We start from the raw sequence: 23,471 nt of genomic DNA on the forward strand, positions 1-23,471 counted from the left end.
CCCAGGGCCCTGGGATCAAGTCCCACATTGGGCTCCTTGCTGGGCAAGGGAGCCTGTTTCTCCCTCTGCCTCTGCCTGCCATTCTGTCTGCTTGTGCCCGCTCTCTCTCCCTCTCTCTCTCTCTCTGACAAATAAATAAATAAATAATATTTTAAAAAATAAATAAATAAAAGTATATTTTGTATTTATGGTTTCTATACATAGTAGAACTGATTTTTAATAAATATGTAACCAGTAACCCTGTTTATATGATAGAATTATAATATAGTTGGCAGTTGGCCTTTAAAAGATGATGTACTCAGAATTACTACAGATAAAATGTTTTAAGCAGCTATCAGTGGAATGCTTTGCTACATTACTTCTCAGGTAAAATGGATTATAGTAATATTTAGGTTCACAAAAATTACTTTCAAGTTACAAATTGCTTTGTTTTCCATCTGCATTTTTAAGTTCTTCTATTTCAGTTTACTGCTTTCTCTTTACAAATCATGTTTGAGAAAAATCAAAATGTATACTCTTTTTCAGTTTGGTTGTCTTTTTTTCAGCAATTTCTGGAATCTTCTTATGTGTTAATGATATTAGTCTCTTTTGTCATAAGTGTTAAGATGTTTTTCCCGGCATTTTAGTTAGAGTACTGATGGTCTTTGAAATACAAATGTTTAACCTGCATTTGGAGTTGTAATTTTTTTTAGAGAGGCTTTTCCATCCATTATAAGATCTGAAAAACAGTAGCCCTGATTTTCTTAAAATTCTTTCATATTGTTAAAAACAGATAATTGCATATATTTCCTGGAATTTTGTTTTGTATGTAGTGCAAAATGATCTTTTTGGTGGCAGCTCACTTATTTTAAAAGCATTTATTAAATAATGTGATGTGTAAGTCATGTACAATATACATACCTGTACATAAAGATCTGTGAAGCAACACTTATCAGAGAGCCTAAGATGAATTTTCTTCTCACAATATGTGACCCTGTGATAGTTCTCCTTAACTGAGAGGAGGACTATTCAGATGTTGTCCAATTTTTAATCATTAGAGTATTTGCTGCAATCTCCACATAAACTTTTTAGAGATATAATAATACAGTCTTATTGTTAAATTCAGTTTTTTAGTTCTTCATTTATCATTTTAGTATTTTTTTAAGACTTGGAGGAATATGTTGCTTGCATTTGCAGTATCCATGCTAATTTGCTTTCTGTCTCTATCCCCTTCTGGACACTTCATATAGATGCACTCATTCAGCATGTGGTCTTTGCTTCTGGATTCTTTCACTTGACATAATGATTTTGAGGTTCATTTATGTTGTAGCATGTATTCATTTTGCTGAGTATCAGTATACTTTTATAATTATTTAAAAAATTATTCTAATTGTTTTGTCTTTCTTATTTTCAGTACAAACTCTGTGAGGATAGAGACCATTGCTGAAGTATTACCATAAATCCTCATACCTAGGAATACCATCTATTGTGATTGCTCAGTACATGGAGTAAAATGTAAAACTCCAGAACATAATTCTAGAATAACATTTATGAACTTATGAAATATCAGCCTACATACCTGTCTATTCTGTGGGTTTTGTTTTTTATTTTTGTTTTAAATTTATGTATTTATTTGTTTTGGAGAGAGAGGGAGAGAATGTGAGATAAAGTGTGGCAAGGGGCAAAGGGAAAGATCTTTTTTTTTTTTTTTTTTTTTTTTTTTTTTTTTTTTTTTTTCCAGATTTTTTTATAAACATGTAATGTATTTTTAGTCCCAGGGGTACAGGTCTGTGAATTGCCAGGTTTACACACTTCACAGCACTCATCATAGCACACACCTACCCCCGTACACACACACCCCAGTGTCCATAACCCCACCCCCCCTTCCCCCCAGCAACCCTCAGTTTGTTCTGTGAGATTAAGAGTCTTATGGTTTGTCTCCCTCCCAGTCCCATCTTGTTTCATTTATTCTTTTCCTACTGCCCAAGCCCCCCATGTTGCAGCTCCACTTCCTCACATCAGGGAGATCATATGATAGTTGTCTTTCTCTGATTGACTTATTTCGCTAAGCATAATACCCTCTAGTTCCATCCACATCGTCGCAAATGGCAAGATTTCATTTCTTTTGATGGCTGCATAATATTCCATTGTATATGTACACCACATCTTCATCCATTCATCTGTTGATGGACATCTAGGTTCTTTCCATAGTTTGACTCTTGTGGACATTGCTGCTATAAACATTCGGGTACACGTGCCCCTTCGGATCATCACTACATTTGTATCTTTAGGGTAAATACCCAGTAGTGCAATTGCTGGGTCATAGGGTAGCTCTGTTTTCAGTGTTGGTATGTATATTTCTAGCATAATATGCTTCTCTTTCCTTCCTTCCATTACCTTTTTCAGTATAATCAAAACATGAGGGGATATTTATGTAATTTCACACCAACATAATAAAGCCAGTGCTGGGTGCCTCGCCTTCAGCTCAGGTCATGATCCTGGAGTCCTGAGATTGAGTCCCACGTGGGTCTCCCTGCTCAGTGGGGAATCTGCCTCTCCCTCTGACCTTCCCCCTCTCATGCTCACTCTGTCCCATTCTCTCCTCTCTCTCAAATAAATAAAATCTTAAAAAATAAAAAAAAGCAAGTACTACTATATAAAATTTCCCTGTGAAATTATAAGATTGTAGTATATAAATTGTCTTGATTCAGTGATTTGCTTTTATAACTTTTACTTGGGTGTTTCAGTAATAAACTTTTATATAAATGGAAACTTACTGAAATACTGATTGGTTTATAAACAGTGCTATAGTAGATAAAAAGGAGGTAAAACAACTTTCATGGGGGAATTTTCTTGTGGATTGTATAATTTGTACGTGCATGCATGCTTCTTTGATTGGATGAATTACCAGCTTTCCCTTATAAAACTCCAAGGCAATTTACACTTAATCATGCTGATGAAATTAGGTGAATTACTCAAGATTGCAGAATATAGGACTTAATTTATCATTTGTTATCTTTTCCAGATTTAATCAGGTTACATGAACTTAAAAGTTAAATACTTTGTCAGCAGTTTACATATGAAGTCTTACTAAAGCATGAAAGTCAAGTCTTTATCAAGTTTAAATATATATTTTAATATCCTAAAATGTATTTTAAGTAATTTATATTTATTTTTATATTACATTAGCACCTAAATGCACTATTTAGGTAGGTTAGGTAAGAATACTGATTTATGGAAGCTCTTTCTATTCTTCCTAACTTTCCTGCTGGTGTTAACTATCAAAATGGACTGTTGTCTTTTAATTTTGTAACTTCATTGTTAAAATATAAAGTTGTAAGTTGGTTGTAATTTCACAAGTTATTTTTCCTACATTTGGGAATAAGTTAAAATGAGGCATTGGGAAAGAAATTATTTTTATTGGTTTATGTAGCCTTTTTTGATGGATTATTTATTTGGTAAGACACTTCACTTCCTTGAAGCAGTAAAATAAAACATTTAGCAGTTTGCCTTGTTAGTATTTGTTAAACTGGGTAGCTTGGTTTCTACTCATGAATCATGTTAATTGAAAGAACCTGAAAGCTATTTAATATGTCATTTAGATTGTTACTTGTTTTGTTATTGAGAGCTAGTTATTGGACAGATTTTTTTTTTAACATTTTATTTATTTATTTCAGAGAGAGCCTGCATCTGGGGGGGGGGGGCACAGAGGGAGAGGGAGAGTATCCCAAGCATACTCTCTGCTAAGCATGGATCCTGACCTGGGGCTCAATCTCAGGACCCCAAGATCTCAGTCTGAGCCAAAATCAAGAGTTGGATAAACCCAGGCACCTCTGGACAGATTTTTCTGAATGCCACTTGTTTTCTTGAATCTGAATTTTTGTTTCCTTCTTTCTTTGTTAATAAAAATCATATTAAAGAATTTGAAATCATAAACGATAAAAGTCATGGATGATACTTTCAAAAAAAAAAATAAGCCAAGAGAAAAAGTAAGGAACAGCGACTTAGCGTATGATAGCTCAGATAAATGGTGTACAAATATGCTCCATGTAAGGAGATGCCACTTTCATCCACATAGTCACTTATATGAAAACATGCAAGTGTGGCGATTTTAGGCTTGTCCCTCAAGTCCTGATGCAGCTGGAGACTGCCCTCTTCCACACAAATCTGCACAGCGCATGGAGCCAGTCCGTTTACCCACTCAGAATTCTGAGCATGCCCTTACCCATGTGGCACACACATACCTGTTGTAGTGCTCTCTGGGCATCCCCTGAGGTTGCTTTTGTCTCTCCACAGTCCATTCCCACCCCAACTCTGAACCTGACACAGATCCTAACCACCCTAACTCTGAACGTGACACCAGAGATACTGGGGCAATGGGGAGAGGGAAGGGTCTAGAGAAGCAGTGTGTATATTGCAAGTGGCATTTGTGTCCCTCTTTCTGATGGCTTTTAAGAAAAGGCTGGATGTAGATGCATGTGTGGTTGCAGCCAAGACTTCTCCTCTCTTGGGCTCAGTAAATTTCCTCTGGAAAGCTTTTTGGGTTGTGCAATATTTCTGTTTGAAAAAGGACAGGCTTTTTTTCATTTGCAGGAAAGCAGTGCAAAAACTAGGGGTTGCCTTATAAAGACTCTGTAGATAGTGGACCTATTCTCAGTTTGCCATGGTGTCTTTTGCCGTCCACCAAGTCATTTTTTGGAAACAAAAATGAGATCAGGAATAGAGATGATAAAGATTCCATAATGCATCTTGGATATATAGAAGGGTACAGTAGAGCCATAAGATACTTGCAAAAAAGGAGTGTCATTCTGTTAAAAATAAATAAAATTGATCTTTGATTTTTTTTAAGACTGCTACGAGAAAAATGTCTTGAAACAATACTCCTCACAAATAGAGCTACTGAAAAAGCAAACTCAGAATATAAATTTGGTTTCAGTGGATCCTGCTGATGTATTAAGAAATGAGATGTAATATTATTTACTCTTTGAAGATGCTTACCAAGATTTTGATTTTAAGTTTTTTTAATGTTCTCTAAATTATTTCCCCTTCCTCAAAGAAGCAAATTTCTTTTCCTCCCGCCTTCCTTCTCTCTTTCCTCCCCTCTCTCCTTCCCTTTCCCCTCTCGTTCCTTTTTCCCTGTCCCTCCATTCCGGCTCTCTTCTGCTCCATCTCTTTCTCTCCCCTCCACTCTGCATTGTCAGTCTGTCCTTCCTTCCTTCCCTCCTTCCTTCCATTTTTTGCTCTATGTCTGGTAATTGTTTACTGTCTTCATATTTTAAAATGTAGGTATGTATGGTTTATTCTAGGTTATAGACACACTCATCTTGTTTGCTTTATATGTAAGTACTTTGTTTTTCCATACTTTTTGGATTACTGCAGCTTTGTAGTACATCTTGAAGTCTGAGCTTTGTGCTTTCTCAAGATTGTTTTTCCTATTTATCTCCTCCTGGAATGGGAAATCCAAAACAAGTAGAATTTTAATAAGGTGCCTTGATTGATAATGTCACTGTGGGGTGGGTGGGAAGAGAGCTGCCTGTCTGGCTATAGGCTTCCTAATGTGGTAATGCAGAGGGACTTATTCTGGGTGGTAACCCCCATACCAGAAGCCTTAGTACTTCCCGGTTAATCAGTGAAATGTCCTTGAAAAACCGCTTGTGTTCCTGGATGTGGTCGGTTTAAATATTCTGCCTCCCAACCTGAAATAATTTTCCTGGGCAGTAGAGGTCGCATGGTTATTGAAACAGTTGTTGTGTGTGTCAACTTTTAATTAACCTTGATTTTGGCTCTGCTTTTCACTTCCACCCTTAATCCCAATGACACCCATCTTCACTGTAGCCACTTTATGCTATCTTCTGGATTGTCTCCCCTCTACTTTTTTTCCCTAACCCTTTGCTTTCCCATCTTCCTGAAACATAGTGCTATCTTCTCCCCTGTTCCTTGACTCCCTTCTCCTCTCTTCCTTCACTGTTCTGGGTGGATGCTCTTCAAATATTGATATTGTAATTCCTATGGTACTAGGTAAGACTAGAAGGCAACACATTTTCTCAGCGTGCAACTTTCTGAAACATGCGTATCAAAAGGCAACATCTCTTACAGTTTTTACTACCACCAGTATTTGAAATTTTCATTTTCATAACATCGCAACTATTAATTTATTTTGCCAGCTAAAGTGTATATGTTTCTTGTTCTAATGTGTAATCTTCTGTAAGAAGCTAGCAAATCCTTATTTTTTTTTTTTTTTTGAGCTGTTGTTATAATTTTCTATGAATTGTTTGTTCCTTTGAATTTCATAGTCACAGTGAAGTCCTGGGCTTTATAAGCAGTTTTTATAGACTCTTTAGGCAGTATACTGACTCTTCATCACATTTGCTTCAAATATCTTCTAGTCTTTGTTTTCACCCCAATTTTAATTACATTTACTTTATAAATTATATTTTAATTGAACATGTTTATCTGCTTCATGATTTCTAAACTTTGAAGTAATAAAAAAGTTATTACCCCTCCAGATAATTTATTCTAATTAAGAATTTTAGTTTTGTTTTACTAAACTTTCTAAAATTAATTTTTGTGGAATACTCTTGCAGAATAATTTGGCAGTGCATTTTGAGAGCCAAGAAACTGTCTCTGTATTTTGATCCTGTTCTCAGAAGGTTTAATTAAAAGGAGGGATAAGAGTTTGTTTAGTGGTTTGAAGTCAACCATATTCTTACTTTGTCAAAAGCTTTGAAGTGCTAAAATGTAAAATATTTTTGTGTTTTCCAGATTATTGCTCAGTTGTAACAATTGTGGACCAGACAAATGTAAAGCTAACCTGCCTGCTCTTTAGTGGAAATTATGAAGCCCTTCCAATAATTTATAAAAATGGAGATATTGTTCGCTTTCATAGGTTGAAGGTATAGTTTGTACTGTCCAGAACTCATATCTGTTTGAAGAGAACTGTGTATTTTTCTAGTTAGCCCTAATTATATAATTGCTGTGGTAGAACATGGCAGTAAGCATTTCAAGAGACAAAAACAAATATAAATAATATTAATATTCATTTGGACAAACTGCCTGCCCTCCCTCCACAAGCAATGCCTTAGATGCCGTAATTTAGCCTCGTTGCAGCCTGTCTTCTCACTTCTGAATGTGGACTGATGCTCTGAAGGTTTCCATGTAGAGCTGATTATAAAAAAACAAACAAAAAAGCACCCTAAGCCAACAGGGCTTTTTTTTTTTTATAAAATAATTATACAGTGATTGAGAGGTTGTATTATTTTTCCATTTGTTGTATTAATTCATGTACACTGAAAAGCATTGAGACATTAAGTATAAAATCAAAGTAAGTTGAACTTCATTTATGAAAAATGTGTTAAAACATGAACAGATATGTTGGTACTTTTAAAATTATGCTATCAACTGAATGTAAGGAAACCTTTAATATGAAGGTTAAGCTATCAAATAGTATATGATTTTTTAAAAAAATTAAATACTTTAATATTTTAAATCCCTTAGGGTTTAAGCATTTCAATCCCTTCATCTTTTCCTCTTATTATGTGGGTTTCCATAAAGTTCTTTCATTATCTTGGTTGTCTTTTTTCTTCTAATACTTTAGTTTATCTATGTCCCTCATGGTCAGTGCAGTGCCCATAGATGAACACAATATTCTGGTGTGTTCTCTCTTGAGTTTTGGTGGGAATTACCTTCTTTATCTCTTATGCCTTTCCCTGAGAATAGATGAATAATAGAGAATATTTGTGTAAAGTTAAAAAGGAAATAAAAATATTATCATTGTAGCAAATTTATCCCAACTTCAAAAAATAACTTATTTCTCACATACTATTGTTTCAGACAGTGCACTCTTCCCTCCTCATGTTTTTAGTTGTTATTCTTGCTGTTGTTTAACTGAAGTAGGATATGCATCTCTCAGTTCTATTTATTTTAAAGAGAATAGACTGTAGGTTTTGTTTTGTTTTTTATTTTTGTTTTTGTTTTAGATTTTTGTTTATTTATTTGGCAGACAGATCACAAGTAGGTAGAGAGGCAGGCACAGAGAGAGAGAGGGAAGCAGGCTCCCCGCTGAGCAGAGAGCCCAATGTGGGGCTCGATTCCAGGACCCTGGGATCACGACCTGAGCTGAAGGCAGAGGCTTTAACCCACTGAGCCACTCAGGTGCCCCTAGGTTTTGGTTTTTTAATGTCTGGCTTATACTTGTGTGAGTCAACCATATTACTGCATATAGTTTCACTTTGTTCATTTTCATTGTTAAGTGTGTGAATGCATCAGAATTTATATATTCTGTGGGACATTCAGTTTGAGGATATTATGCTGCTATAAACAATCTAATACATATCTTTTAGTGAATATATATATTAATATTTTATTATTAATGAAAAATTTACTGGCTAGGCTTAATATATTAGCTGTATCATGTTTACTTGAACATAGACCAATAGAATTTATCTAATCTGAAGAATAAGGATAAATAAGAGATTGACAGAACCCTGGGGACCTGTGCAATGATATCAAACTGTGAAACATCATTTGAGATGCACAAGAAAACTGTGTGAATGGGAAACAGAAATATTTATAGAAATACATAGGAATGACCAGAATTTTTCTGAATGTGATGGAAAACATTGACTTACAGATTTTAGAAACTCCGTGCACTCCATGCATGGCACCACAAAGCAAAGCATGCCTAAACAAATCCCTGTGAAACCACTGTAAAAGATTTGAAAAAAGAACTTGAAATGAGCTGGCAGAGAAATAACACATTCCGTATAGGAAACTGGCAGAGAAAAAACACATTTGATTTCTTATCAGAATTAATGGCACTTGAGGAACAAAGCAATGATAAATTTAAAGTGGTGATAGAAAATTGATTCACCTGGAATTTTGTAGAAAGAGAAAATATTTTTCAAAAATGAGAGAATCCACGGTCAGCATATCTTTACTACTATTAAATGCTAAAGGATGGTGGTCAGGACAAAAATGAATGCTACCAGCCAGAAACTTGATGGTTAGGAAATAACTAAAAACAAAGGAAATGATAAAAGACAGTTTAGTTTTTCTTCCCATAATTTCATTAAAAGATAAATGACTATTTAAAAGAAAAATGGTAACATTAGTAAACATGGAGTTTATTAAAATATGTAGAAGAATATGAACGATAGCACAAAGAATGGTTAGGGTGGTTAAGTGGAATTAACCACCGAAGGGTTAGTACATACCTTCAAAGATTATTACACTTTAAGTGTAAAATGGTATATGGGCAAGTGGGAAATATGACATGGAAAGGAGGGATGATACAGTGGAACTATATTGATTCCAAATAAACTTTGAGATAAGGATTCTTTTATAGCTCAGAGGAGGTAAACAATACTAGTAAGTTCAGTGTTACACAGGAAAGGAACAATAGAAAAACAATTTTTAAAAGGCAAAAAGGACACAAAAGGAAAACAAATAAGATAGACTTAAATATAATCATATCAATAATTTTATGTAAATGGACTAAACATTGGACTGAATAAAAAAAGAATAAATGCCAACTTCCTACAAGAAATGAAGACTTCACAAACAAGTTATAAGTAAAACTGTAGAAAAGATATACCAAGCAAACAATAAGCGTAAGGAAAATGAAAGCACTTTATTAATATCAGACGGAGTATTGAGGGAGATTAAAAGGGGGGAATTTCATAAGGATAAAAAGATTGCTTAATGAAGAAGATGTAACCATGGTAAATGCACCTGCATCTCCCAGCCAGGCCTCAGAATTCGGAAGCCAATCTTTGTGGCTTATCTTGGTCCTCAGCCAGACCGGTGACACCTTCGCCTCCCTGCTTTTTATTCACTTTGAAGGCTTGTATTTAAGCATTCTGATTTACCTTGTAATGGTCATAAATAATTGTCACTTACTTATTTTTCCCTTTGTAAATTATACGCTAGTAAGAAAAGTAAATGTAAAAGTGCAAGCCTGGTAGGATCAGGGAGCCGACTACCTAGACCTTTAAAAAATAGAAATAAATACTACATAGTGTCCTAAGTTTACATGGCGCTTGTGAATCTTGATACAGCCCAGTTGACTTTTATAATTTTGTGTGCTAATTAAGTAAAATATATTAAATAAGCATATCCTCTATTAACTATCCTGGCGAGACTTTATAATCTTTCAAATTTCTTGAGTTTTGGGGTTCTCTGTCAGTAAGCTGTTTTGTTTTCTGCTTTGCCCAACTTCGTTAGATCCAAGTGTATAAAAAGGAGACTCAGGGTATCACCAGCTCTGGCTTTGCATCTTTGACATTTGAGGGAACTTTGGGAGCTCCTATCATACCTCGTACTTCAAGCAAGTATTTTAACTTCACTGCCGAGGACCACAAAATGGTAGAAGCTTTACGTGTTTGGGCATCAACTCATATTTCACCTTCTTCGACATTGGTAAAATTGTGTGATGTTCAACCACTGCAGTATTTTGACCTGACTTGTCAGCTCTTGGGCAAAGCAGAAGTGGATGGAGCATCATTTCTTCTAAAGGTAGGTATTTTAAACACTTGAAATTATAAATTAGTACCACCTACATATCTAAACAGAGCTTATATTTCATTCTGGTGGCATAAATGTGCATACTATGTATTATATTAAGAACTTTAAGTCTAACTTACCATTTTTGATAAGCCTTGGTATTCATGCAACTCTACTCTTGAACTTACACTTCCAGAGAAAAATAGCATTCTCAATAGTTTAAATATAGTTTATGCTTTATTTATTAATATTAGTATTAATAAAATATAAAGTTGTTTTTTATGTTATATTTTAGTTGCAATTCTACATACTCATATTTCTGCTTCCCTGTCAGGGTAGCCTTCCTATTTACTTATTTGGCTAATTCATGTTGGGTTCTTTTCCCATGTCATTTCACTGCCTGTTTCATTGGGTAGATCACAGATAGTTTTGAAGTGTTTATTTTTGTTCTTGTTCTGTTTTGTTTTTAAATCAGCATGATTTTTTTTATTTCTTTTCAGCGTAACAGTATTCATTGTTTTTGCACCACACCCAGTACTCCATGCAATATATATCAGCATAATTTTTAAAAAGTAATGTAAGGGGCACCTGGGTGGCTCAGTCTGTTAAGCGTCTGCCTTTGGACTCAGTTCATAATCTCGGAGTCCTGGGATTGAGCCCCGCATCAGGCTCAGCGGGAAACCTGCTTCTCCTATTCCCCCTGCTTGTGCTCCCTATCTCTCTGTCTCTGTCTCTGTCAAATAAATAAACAAAATCTTGAATAAATAAGTAAATAAATAGTAATGTAAGACCCATCTGATATTTGTTTATACCTACCTCAATTTACTCATGAGTAGCTTCTTTAAAAAAAAAAAAAGATTTTATTTATTTATTTGACAGACACAGTGAGAGAGGAAACACAAGCAGGAAGACTGAGAGAGGGAGAAACAGGCTTCCAGCTGAGTAGGGAACCTGATGCAGGGAGCGCAATCCCAGGAGTCTGATCCCAGGACCCTGGGATCATGACCTGAGCTCAAGGCAGACGCTTAACGACTGAACCACCCAGGCTCCCCGACTCATGAATAGCTTCTGAAAAAGTCAGTTGTCTGATATTAATCCACATCTACCCATCGTATGCAGAATACATTTAAACAAGCACTGCTTCAGTTCTGCTCCTATCTGACTCAAACAGTAGGATAAGAAACAGTACAGAAGCACGAGTATTGGGTTTAGCTTTATCATCATTTATACCTTGCCCTTTTGAAAGAATGGGGAAGATAGAAATCCCTGAATAAAAGATGAAGTTTTTAAAGTTGAAAGTGGCACATTTATATGCACGTGAAATACTCTAAAAAAGTAATTGCGTGCTATGAAAAAAGTTAAGTTGGGGCACCTGGGTGGCTCAGTGGATTAAGGCCGCTGCCTTCAGCTCAGGTCATGATCCCAGGGTTCTGGGATCGAGCCCCACATCGGGCTCTCTGCTCAGCGAGGAGCCTGCTTCCTCCTCTCTCTGCCTGCCTCTCTGCCTACTTGTGATCTCTGTCTGTCAAATAAATAAATAAAATCTTAAAATAAAAAAAAAAGTTCAGTCACGTGTCTGCCTTCAGCTCAGGTCATGGTTCCAGGGTCCTGGGATTGAGGCCCACATCAGGCTCCCTACTCAGTGGGAAGCCTGCTTTTCCCTCTCCCACTCCCCCTGCTTGTGCTCCCTATTTCTCTTTCTCTCTCTCTCTCAAATAAATAAATAATTGTAAAAAAAAAAAAAAAAACACTCTACACTGTATGAATAATATATTCATGATAAACAAGCGTCATTTCAGATTGATGAAGACTGTTGAATAGTTATTGTTATCTGTTTGGAAAAAGGAGTCAGATCTATTTATAAAATATACAAATTCCTAACAGATTAAGTATTGATACAAAATTACAAAAGTTCTAGAATTTATTAAAAAAGAAAAAAAAAGACTAGATTGTAAGTGATTAAAACTGAAGCATAAAATAATGTAGGAACACTCTACTCTCTCAACTCCTCCCCCAAAAGACTGGTAGCTTCGTCTAGAAAGCTATTTTGAAGTCACAAAAACAGTATACATGAAATGAAGGAACAGTTTTCAAGGGGAGAAAAATGTTTGGGACATATAATGTAACTATTCCCAAAGTGTTTGTTCTGGTTCTTTGAATAATCTAGGGAACAGTGAGTGACCCAAACTCAACGATTGTTTATTTGAAATTTGGCACAGTCACCAACATTATTGAATACTTCCTCTGTAAGCTGACCCTGGCAGACAACCTCACTTGTAGAAAAATCAGTGTTTTCTGTTCAGTAAGCCTGTTTCTCTTGTCCAGCCAAATTTCTTACATACAGAGGCATTCTTACCTCATGCCAGATGTCTCTTGCCATGCCCTTTATAACAAAGCGTAGCAGTGTCTTAAAAGCCTAGCACAACACAGGCTAGCTGACATGTTGAGGGTGATGTAGTGCATACTTACTCATCCTGTGCCCTTTGTCTTAACATGGTTTACATAGCAATCCAATATATCTTTTCCTTTTCCAGCACCCATGATTTTCAGGCATTTGAATTCGTAGCCTCTACCATAAACCAAATGTTTCTATCTGTACTTTAAAGGCCTTTTCCGAATTAGAACAAAGTGAAAAAATGAGCAAAGTTTAGAATACATTTCTAAAAGTTAGGGATTTATACTTAAGAAAATTAGCAGACATAGTCATAAGGGTTTATATATAAGATGGTAAGAAGGATAAATTCAACCATATGTTAGTACTTTTTTTTAAGTAGTGTGAATTTTTTTCCTCTTTACATTTACTACATTGTCCTATATCTGTGCAGTCCTTTACAATCAGAATATACACCATATTTAAAGTTTAGCCGGTATTTGGGGGGAATACCTTTATTGACGTTTAAGTTATATTATTAACAGCAAATAAAACTCTTTTAAAAATCTTTTACAGTTACACAAAATGATCATTAAACTTTGCTCTACCCTATCATGGCAGGTATGGGATGGCACCAGGACCCCGTTCCCATCTTGGAGAGTCTTAATACAAGACCTTGTACTTGAAGGAGATTTAAGTCATATCCATCGGCTGCAGAATCTGACAGTAGACATTTTAGTCTATGATAATCATGTTCAAGTGGCAAAATCTCTGAAGGTGATGTTGAGTAGCAAGTGTTTGCTCTCTTTGTTTTTATAAATGCGGGTTAAATCACATTTACAGATGATATTTGAGGTCTAGAAATTAACTCCAAATTTATTTTTTCTTTAATTTTTAATTTATAAAATATATTGGAAAAAAACTCAATTATTGGAAGATGCATTAAGTTATAGTGGCTTAACAACTTTTTTAAAGTAAAATTAAATTCCCTGGAAATTTCCAGGAAAAATTTTTTGTATGAGGTTGTATAAAATATTTGTAAGCTTAAATGTTAAGCTTTATTAATTGATTTTTCAAAATCTAACCTACAACTTTGTACTCATTAATTTAAGAAACTTTTTTAAAGATTTAATATTTTATTTGATAGATCACAAGTAGGCGGGGGTGGGGGAGAACCAGGCTCCTCGCTGAGCAGAGAGCCTGATGTGGGTGTGGGGGGTGGGAGAGTGGATCCCAGGATCCTGATGTCATGACCTGAGTCAAAGGCAGAGGCTTATGTCACTGACCCACCCAGGTGCCCTAGTTTCAGAAATTGTTAATCCACCTCATAAATTGTGTGTGTTTATACTATATAGTTTATTAGAATTTGCTCACTGCTTTTGAGTTATTTTTTAGGTAAAAGTGAACTGTCCAGATATGACACTTCTTGATTATTAATATTGGGAATATCTTATTTTATTTTTTAAAATTCCTTTATTTGCAAGTATCTTTTCTAGCAACAAAGTGGCATCAATAATAGCAATAATAATAGTAATATTTGTCAAGCACATCATATGTATTTAGTACTATCCTGTGCAGTTGGTATTGTCACCTTTCAGATTTTACAGATGGGAAAACTGAGCAGTCACAGGTTAAGCCCAAGATTTCATGGCTACTTGGGTGAAGCCAGTATTTGAATATAGTGTTTGTTTCCACGATCAGTCCTTTTAAGCAGTATAAAGAAATGACTTTCTTTATTGCAAATAGATTCTGTCCTACCTTTAGGGAGTTATACAGCCTACTTATAGAAAGTTATATGGCCTACTTATGGGAAGAAAACAGTAAAAGTAAATTGCAGTTGTTTTAGATCTGAATTTTATGCCCAGTTTCCCTTTGTAAATAAATGTTCTTGAAGAAGGAAATCGTTCTCACACACACAAATAAACCCACCCAAATAAACTCAAATCAATAAGTTAGATTAAAGTCAGGATCCAAGAAGGTGATAACTGAATTTTCTTGTCCTTTTATGTGTGTGTGTGTACATGCTTTCATACCTAACATATAAAATGACGCTGAAGATGCATTTTGATGCTTTTCCCTAATTTTCTCTACATTGATTACTTTATTTTGAAAACAAATGTAATGATAAAACCAACTCAGAGTCTTTTTTAAATACAGAGTTTTGGGGCACCCAGGTGTCTCAGTAGGTGAAGCATCTGTCTTGGGGTCAGGTCATGATCCTGGGGTCCTGGAATCAAGCCCTGCATCCTGCTTCCTGCTCAGCGGGGTGCCTGCTTCTCCCTTTCCCTCTGTCTCTTACCCACCAGCTTGTGTGCTCGCTCCGTCTCAAGTAAAATAAATACAATCTTAAAAAACAAAACACACATAGAGTTCTTATGAATGAAAAAGATTTACATTTTTAGATTCTACTTTCACAATTTAATTCCCTTCTCTTTCTCTGTGCTGCTTTTATAGGTTTTTCTGTTCTCCCTCGCTTGTCCTGATTCCCTTGTCCAGGTCATGAACAACAGCTAGCACAGTGTTTTCCTTATAGTAAGGTTGAAGTAAATAATATCTACTAGTGAATGAGTGTAAATTTATGTCAGATTTTTTTCAGATCCCTTTTTGTCTGCTTTATCTCACCCACTAGAGGGTGCTCTGAGCACACATTACTAAGAAACTATAGGGCACTTAATCTTTTTCTGAAAATACTATAACATTACATTATTTATCTGTAATATAATAGAAAAATGAAAAGGATTTTCTCTCTGTAAGTAATGTAACTGGAAACTTTTATTTAATGTAAATGTTTATTTGTTTTAAGACAACTTTATACAATTTGATATTAAGAAATCCTGAGTCAGATGACATTGATACAAATGAATTCTTATCAGTATTTGAAGACAGCTGTTCGAAATTGCATTTTTATACTGAAATACATGGAACAGAGTTTTGTTGTATAGGAACAGGAAAAAATTTTTTTAATAAAGAATAATTAAAACAATCTGAAAGTATAATATAATTGGCTTTTATATATGTTTTATAATTGAAATCATTCTTAACATTTTCCCTCAATTTTGCTTTTAAGTGTTAACACAGGTACACATGCATAAACCCACATATACATGGAAACACACACACACACAAATATTTTGAACTTTTTGTCTAGAAATTAAATCGTTATATTCCCAATCATCAGTCCTATCCTGACATAATTTAAAAACAATTATAAAAAATACTTGGTCATAATTATGTTTTGGCCTTCAGGGACCCAAGGGCTATAGTTCAGCTGGTTATTTTCAGACATGTAGAGGGAATTTCTTGATAGTTTGTAAGGAATATTAAAATTATTTATAAAGGGATAATAATTTCTTAATAGCTTTATTTGCTTTGCTTTATTTTTGATGTATACTGAAATGATTTTATCACAGTTTTTGAAAGTGCATTTTTATAATTTTGGTTATGACTCCCTCACTTCTATGTTTAGAATCTTATCCCATTACTGACAAGACTAAGCGATATGTGTCTATTATAGTAGAACATCTGGCACATTTCATAGTATATTTAGCAAGCTTAAAAAAAAAAAATACAATGCTGCCTCCAGAAGGAATTTCTGGAAATAACAGTTTGTCATCTTGATAGACTATATAAATAAATTCTTTCTTGGTCTTTGTTGTTTTATTATGAAAGACAGTAGTAGAAAAGTTAGTGTAATAAATATCCATGTGCCTATCAATCATCTAAACTTAACATTTTCTTTAAAACTTAACATTTTTAAATGCTCTACTACACTAATTTCAGGTACTTTTAATTTTTAGGACATAAATCTCTACATACTGAATCTTCTTTGTACCTCTGTTCATTCTTAGTTTTTACTCCCTAGTATCTCCCTTCTGTTTATCCTAATATGTAGTTATGTACGCCCATGTTTATTATGCTTTAAGTACTTATCTCTGAAAAATACGTATCGTATATGTATTATTCTCTAATTTACTTTCTTTGAAATTATATTTTTAAGATATATCCATGTTTATATATGTATCTGCATTAATACCACAGGCTCTTAATTATTATAGCTTTATTTTTATTTTTTATAGCTTTATTTTTAAATGATACTTTGTAGGGACACCTGGGTGACTCAGTCGGTTAAACTGCTGCCTTTGGCTCAGGTCATGATCCCAGGGTCCTGGGTTCGAGTCTCACATAGGGCTCCTTGCTCAGCAGGGAGCCTGCTTCTCTCTCTGTCTCTGCCTGCCGCTCTGCCTGATTGTGCTCCGTCTCTCTCTCTCTCTCTCTCTCTCTCTCTCTGACAAATAAATAAATAAATAAATATTAAATAAATAAATAAATAGTATTGTGTAGATCAAGCGAACCTTCCCCTCTCCCTTTCCAGTTTAGTCTTCAGACTTGACTTGCTGCTCACATTCATATACATTTTCAGATCAGCTTTTCAAATTCCATAAAAGCCACTGGGGATTTTGACTGAAATTACACTGATTTTAAAAATTAATTTGGGGGAGGGAGATTACTATCTTTATAATGTTGAAGTTTTTTGTTTATGAATATGATATCTTTCTCCATGTGTTTAGGCCTTTAAATTTTTTTTTTTTTTTTTAATATCTACACAGTAGGACATTTCTCTAGAGGGAGGTGGTTTTTATTTATTTATTTATTTTAAGTTAACTCTTCACTCAATGTGGGACTGGAACTCATGACCCCAAGATTAAGGGTCACATGCTCTACTGACAAAGCCAGCCATGGACCAGCACATGTTTAGGTCTTCTTTAAGTTCTTTTTATATACTATACTGGTGTGTTACCTATATTTTAAAAGGATCACAGAGTGATAAATGTCCAGAAAGAGTGAGACAAAAGTAAACAGAAGTTTTATCTTCCAGTGTCTTAGTTTGGACACCATGAGGAAAATCAGTTTTGTTGTGTTTTCTTTTTTTTCTGTGTTTTCCTTCTCTGACTCTTTTTATCCTGCACCCATGCCATATTGTAGGGGTCAGTGGAAAAAGAGAAAAAAAGACCTAAATCCCTACCTCCTTACAAAAACAGTACTGGGAGGAAAAAGTTTATATAGCTTCTTTCTTTGAGTAGGTGTCAGTTTCTTTGATTAACATTCTGTATCTGTCATTTTAAGTCTTCTACATTAAAAGATTATCAAATTCTCTACATTTAAAGGACATTTTTAAGATTAAGCGAGGTATCTAAAATTACAGAATATTTAGTTCAAAATTCTAATTGGTTTAATCTTGTATTTGAACTCAGAATTGTATAGGCACAATGCTTATTACAAAAGTTTTCTTTCCATAAAACTTGTGGAATAGGGGAATATTTTAATATTACATTTTAAAAAATTCTAGTATTCTCATAAGGAGAATATTTTAGCAATCATTTAAATCTTTTTTTAAAGATTTTTTTTTTATATTTATTAGAGAGAGAAACAAAGATAGCGACAGAGAGCATGAGTGAGATGAGTAAGCATGAACAGAGAGGAGGGGGAGAAGCAGATTCCCCACTGACCAGGGAACCCCCTCCCAAGGCGGGGCTTGATCCACCTGATCCAGGATCATGACCTGAGCCAAAGGCAGATGCTTAGCAGACTGAACCACCCAGGCGTTCCAAATCTTACCTTAAAGTAGCTAAAACAAGTTATTTTCAGTAACCTCAAACAGTTTTCCAAATCAAGTAGAGGGCTCGAGTTTGAGTTTAAGCAATGGTTTCTTAACTACTGCATTTTTTTAGTACTAAGACTCAGTCTTATTTCACACTTTAATATCTCTGACATGGAAATATGTCTTCCATTTGGAAAAAAAACATACAGATGGATACATATATATAGAGAGAGATACATGCATGTTTATATGTACTTATGTACATATGTATGTATGTATGTAGATGTTTATACATGCATTTATGTAAACATATATATCTATATGTGTGTATATATATGGATACACACACACACACAGAAATGCACACACATTTTGGTTTTGATACAGTGTCCTTAGGGCTATTACCTAGCACAGACCGGTATAACACACCAGGACCTTTCTGATCAGTAAGTACCCCTGATTGTTGGTCTTATGCCCCACATTGCTTTGTTAAGTATTTTATGTTATGTATTTTATGTTAAGTATTTTATCAGAAATTATTTGATCTTTTGACATTTTCTAAATAATAAATCATATATTTTTAGGTTGGAAGCTTTCTTAGAATTTATAGCCTCCATACCAAACTTCAGTCAGTGAATTCGGAGAACCAGGCAACATTGTTAGCTCTAGAGTTTCATCTCCATGGTGGTACCAGTTACGGCCGGGGAATCAGAGTCTTGCCAGAGAGTAACTCTGATGTGGATCAGTTGAAAAAGTAAGCATATTATATGCCTATTTAGAAATTGTAAATAAGGTATTAATTAAGCTGCTTCCAAGATCCTATTGTACTGGACTGGGGTGGATGGATCTGGTAAGTTCTTTGTAATCGATCCTCATAACTTGTGCCAACTATCCATTTGTTTAAATAGATGAACCAAATGAAATAGAAATCAAGCAATCACAGGTTCAAATAGCTAAATAAGCAGAGCTAGGAATGTAGTCTTAGGTTTCCAGTAGTTACTTGTGCACTTAGGTCTACTCTGTGCTTGTGCTCTTTTTTCTTCCACCATTTGGCACATTTCCCAAGTACACCAATAGACAGTTGAATCTGGAGTTTAGCTAGAGTTTGGAAGACTTGATACATATCTAGAATTCCAAACATACATAATTCTGCCATGAAAAATATTATCTATTTAAAGTGCCTGTGACTGATAAAATAGGTATCAGAAGTGTTTTGGAGTATCATATTTTAAAAACTTTTCGATGTGCCCATAAAGTGAATAGTATCTTAAGTCCTGCTACATTGGCAGTTTTCTTTTTTGTGACACATCCCTAATGCTCACTGTGTACAGAAACTTTTTCACCAGTAATCTACAAAAGTAAAAATAAATCTTCTGCATATCTACAAAGAGCTCTAGAAAATAAACCCCATTCAGTAAGTTGAAATGAAATAATATTTTTACATTTTAACGTATTGAAATCAGCATGACTTTTAAAACGAATTAAATTAGCTATTTTAATAATCGTATCTCAGTTTTACTTATTTCTTATATTGCCCGATATAGAGCACTTTCACTTTGGACTCTGGAATGAGATTCTTCTAACAGAATGCCATCATTAAATTCCCAGTTTATTTTTGTTTGCAGCATTTCATCATCCTACTGTTTTACACATATCTTTGTAGAATCAGGTTTTTTAAATTTAGAGTACCTTTGCGGTAGCCATAGACCTTCTACTGAAGAAGTTATATACATATACACATAATTTTTATACAATTTCAGTGATTTCTTGGTTTCAGAACTAAACTGATCATATTGACTTTGTTTTATGCAATTTGATTTGAAATTATATTCTTTCAATTGTAGGGCTTTAGAATCTGCCGATTTGACAGCCAATCAGTGTTTTGATGGTATATGCCATTCAGAACACGAGGACAGCTTTCGGACTCTTTCAAGTAAGGACAGTTTTTAATGTTAATGGTTTAGTCCTTGCTAACTGAAATGGCTTTATCAGTATTAGTTCTCTTTTTTAATATCATCCGTTCTCTGCCTCTCTTTTTTGGTTAAATCCATATTCATTGTAAAGGAATAGGGTAAATCTATATCTGTGTCCTATGTAAAGGTAACATTATTTCTGCCTTAATTGTATAATGGCATTTTCAAATTGGAATGGTAGGGATTACTTAATTTGTGATATACGTAGTTATTTATGTATATATGATATGTTATGTGTATATATGTGTACATGTGTATCTATTCATTAAAATTCTGTATTTCCTAGGCAACCACTTGCCAGTTTCTAAAATGAACAGTGGTTGTTTTTGCTGCTTCATTTCAAAGAGCTAGATTATATTTTGATCATACATATTTTAGAAATACACATGGTCTCCAGTTTTTATCAAATTCATCAAGTTCCTAGTTACAGGATCTTAAACAAATACTTGGTTCTATATTTATATTATTGCCTACCTGAATAGGTAACTATTCAAATCCAAATTGAAATTTTACAGATTTTCTCCTTCACAATTTTGCTTTCATATATGCTGGTACTTTCTGGGGCCTAGATGTCATGTTTTTATCCCATATTTTTTATTTCAATGTAACTCCTTCCATTAACTATTTTATGAGTATTTTCTCTTCTATACCAGTAATGATGAGCATTAAAATTAACATGTATTACTTGGTTTAGCCACTTACTAGGTGCCTAATCTGAACAGCACTCCCTTGAGTTTGAAATTTTTTTGTCCCTTTTACAGGAAACTGAGGCTTTGAGTGATGGGGGTCATGTCATTTGCCCAGGGTTACTAAACTATTAACTGATGGCAAAGTCAGATTCAAGTGCAGCTTATTTATTTTTTTATACATATTTTAAGTTTATTTCTTTATTCTCTCTGCCTTATTTAGTCTCTCCACATTTCCTAGCATCTTGGTGATGGCATTTTAGCCAATCTGTGATTACTTAAACTACCATTAACAGGCCAGTCTACTTCAATTGACAGTCATTTGGGGGCAGCATAATTTGTAATTATGCTTTTTGAAATGTCCTTTCTCCTTTTACAAAGATTTTTAAATTGTTTTTAAATTATAAAGTTAATACATGCATGATATCAAGTTACAAAGCTTCCCCATGCCCTTGTGCCCACTTCTGAGGTTATGTTAATAGTTTAGTGTGGTTTCTTCAACACTTTCATGTTTATACAAATATATATACCTATACATAGATGGACACGACTTTCCCCTCTGTTTAAAATATCTGTCAACTTGGAGCACCTGCGTGGCTCAGTTGGTTAAGCGTAACAACTCTTGATTTCACTTCAGGCCTTCATTTCAGGGTTGTGAGTTCAAGCCCTGCATTGGACTCCACGCTGGGCATAAAGCCTACTTAAATTTAAAAAAATGGGACCATACTCTACTGTTGCTTTCTTTATCAGTAGATAATAGACCTTTTATGGACTAATCCATGTTACTTGAACTTATTTTTTTAATAGTATACAGTACTTCATAATGTGATTCTAACATTGTAAACCCAGCTATTTTCCATGTGACAGACATTCAGGTTGTTTCCAGTTTTTAGCTCTTAACAAATAATGCTTTGAAAACCATCCTTGAACAATTGTATGTTCCTGCTTTTCTTTCTCTAAAATAAACTCCTAAAAGACAGGTTGGTAAATCAAAGGGTAAGCACATCTTTTATTTTAATAGATGCTGTCAGATTATATGACAGAATGTCGTAAGATTCATATGCAAATAACACTCTAGGAAAATGTCCTTTCCTCATACTCTCAGTGGTATTGGAGGTTAGCAGTATACGTTACATTTTGACAGTTTGGCAGGTATAAGGGGATATCTTAGTTTCCTGAGTACTTGGAAACCTGAAAATATTACATATTTATCAGCCCTTTTTACCTCCTCTTCTTTGAATTGTCTGTTCTTATCCTTTACCTGATTTTCTGTTGGATTTTTAACCTTTTTTTTCCCCTCAGTTTGTGGGAGACCATGTATTTATTTTACACTTATTATTACACTTACAGTCTTATTATTTGACTGCTTTTAAGGTTTTTGCCATTGTTTTCACTCATGCAGAATGGCTGATATTAAGGAATCAGATTCATTGAAATTATACTTTGCCAGCTTGAGTTGTCCATTCAAGTTCTCTTGTCATGGATTCTTATAACATTTCTTAGTAATGTTGAAGAAGAAGGACAATGAATCGTATGTTTATATATGATGCCACATAAAATAAGTTAGAACTTACTATACTATTATATGTAATAGAATGTAAGTTAAGGTAATTGCAAAATATGGGTACCTTTTTAGTCTCAAATTCTTCATTTTAAAATGAAAGTACTATTAAAACCTACTGCTCTGTTCACTACTTCTGCTTTCTTGTTAAAGTAAAATCCTATGTTATGGTGTTCGTCAAGTCATCCTATTCAGTTTGATACGTTTAATTAATATCTTACCTACTTCTCCCTTTGTTTCATTTACAATGTGTTTTTCCCAAAATAATAAAAATTTTCAAACATACAGAAAAATTGAAAAAGTTGTACAGTGAGCACTCAAATACCTACTACCTGGATTATCTTTGCTCTGTCATATACTTCTATCTCTTAATTTTTTAGTCCATCTTATATTTTGACATATTTCAAAGTAAGTTGCAGATGTAAATGTACTTCCTAAGCACTTCAGAATAAATATCATTAACTAAAATTCAATATTTGTTGAGGATATTTTTTAATTTTTGGTGTAAAAAAATTTTTTTTAAAGATTTTATTTATTTATTTATTTGACGGAGATCACAAGCAGGCGGAGAGGCAGGCAGAGGCAGAGAGAGAAGCAGGCTCCCCACTGAGCAAGGAGCCTGATGCAGGGCTTGATCCCAGGACCCTGAGATCATGACCCGAGCTGAAGGCAGCATCTTAACCCACTGAGCCACCCAGGTGCCCCTGGTGTAAAATTATATACAGTGAAATGGATACATTAAGTGTACCATTCCATGAGCTTTGACTAATATATAAGCCCATGTAAGTTAAATCCCTTTAAA

The 23,471-nt window shown here is 34.4% G+C and overlaps 1 protein-coding gene across 19 annotated transcripts in view; it reads left to right on the forward strand.

The window, feature by feature from the left end:
- POT1 (protection of telomeres 1) overlaps positions 1–23,471 on the forward strand; it is a 77,868-nt gene that overhangs the window by 35,593 nt on the left and 18,804 nt on the right. For all 19 annotated transcript variants that reach the window (XM_082692690.1, XM_082692697.1, XM_082692696.1 and 16 more), the window contains 5 exons: positions 6,742–6,872; positions 10,201–10,491; positions 13,472–13,627; positions 19,034–19,203; positions 20,294–20,382. In XM_082692690.1, coding sequence (XP_082548816.1) covers positions 6,742–6,872; positions 10,201–10,491; positions 13,472–13,627; positions 19,034–19,203; positions 20,294–20,382 — 837 coding nt within the window. The remainder of the gene's footprint in view (positions 1–6,741; positions 6,873–10,200; positions 10,492–13,471; positions 13,628–19,033; positions 19,204–20,293; positions 20,383–23,471) is intronic.

The sequence above is a fragment of the Mustela nivalis genome, assembly GCF_964662115.1.
Source record: "Mustela nivalis genome assembly, chromosome: 12".
Lineage (NCBI taxonomy): Eukaryota > Metazoa > Chordata > Mammalia > Carnivora > Mustelidae > Mustela > Mustela nivalis.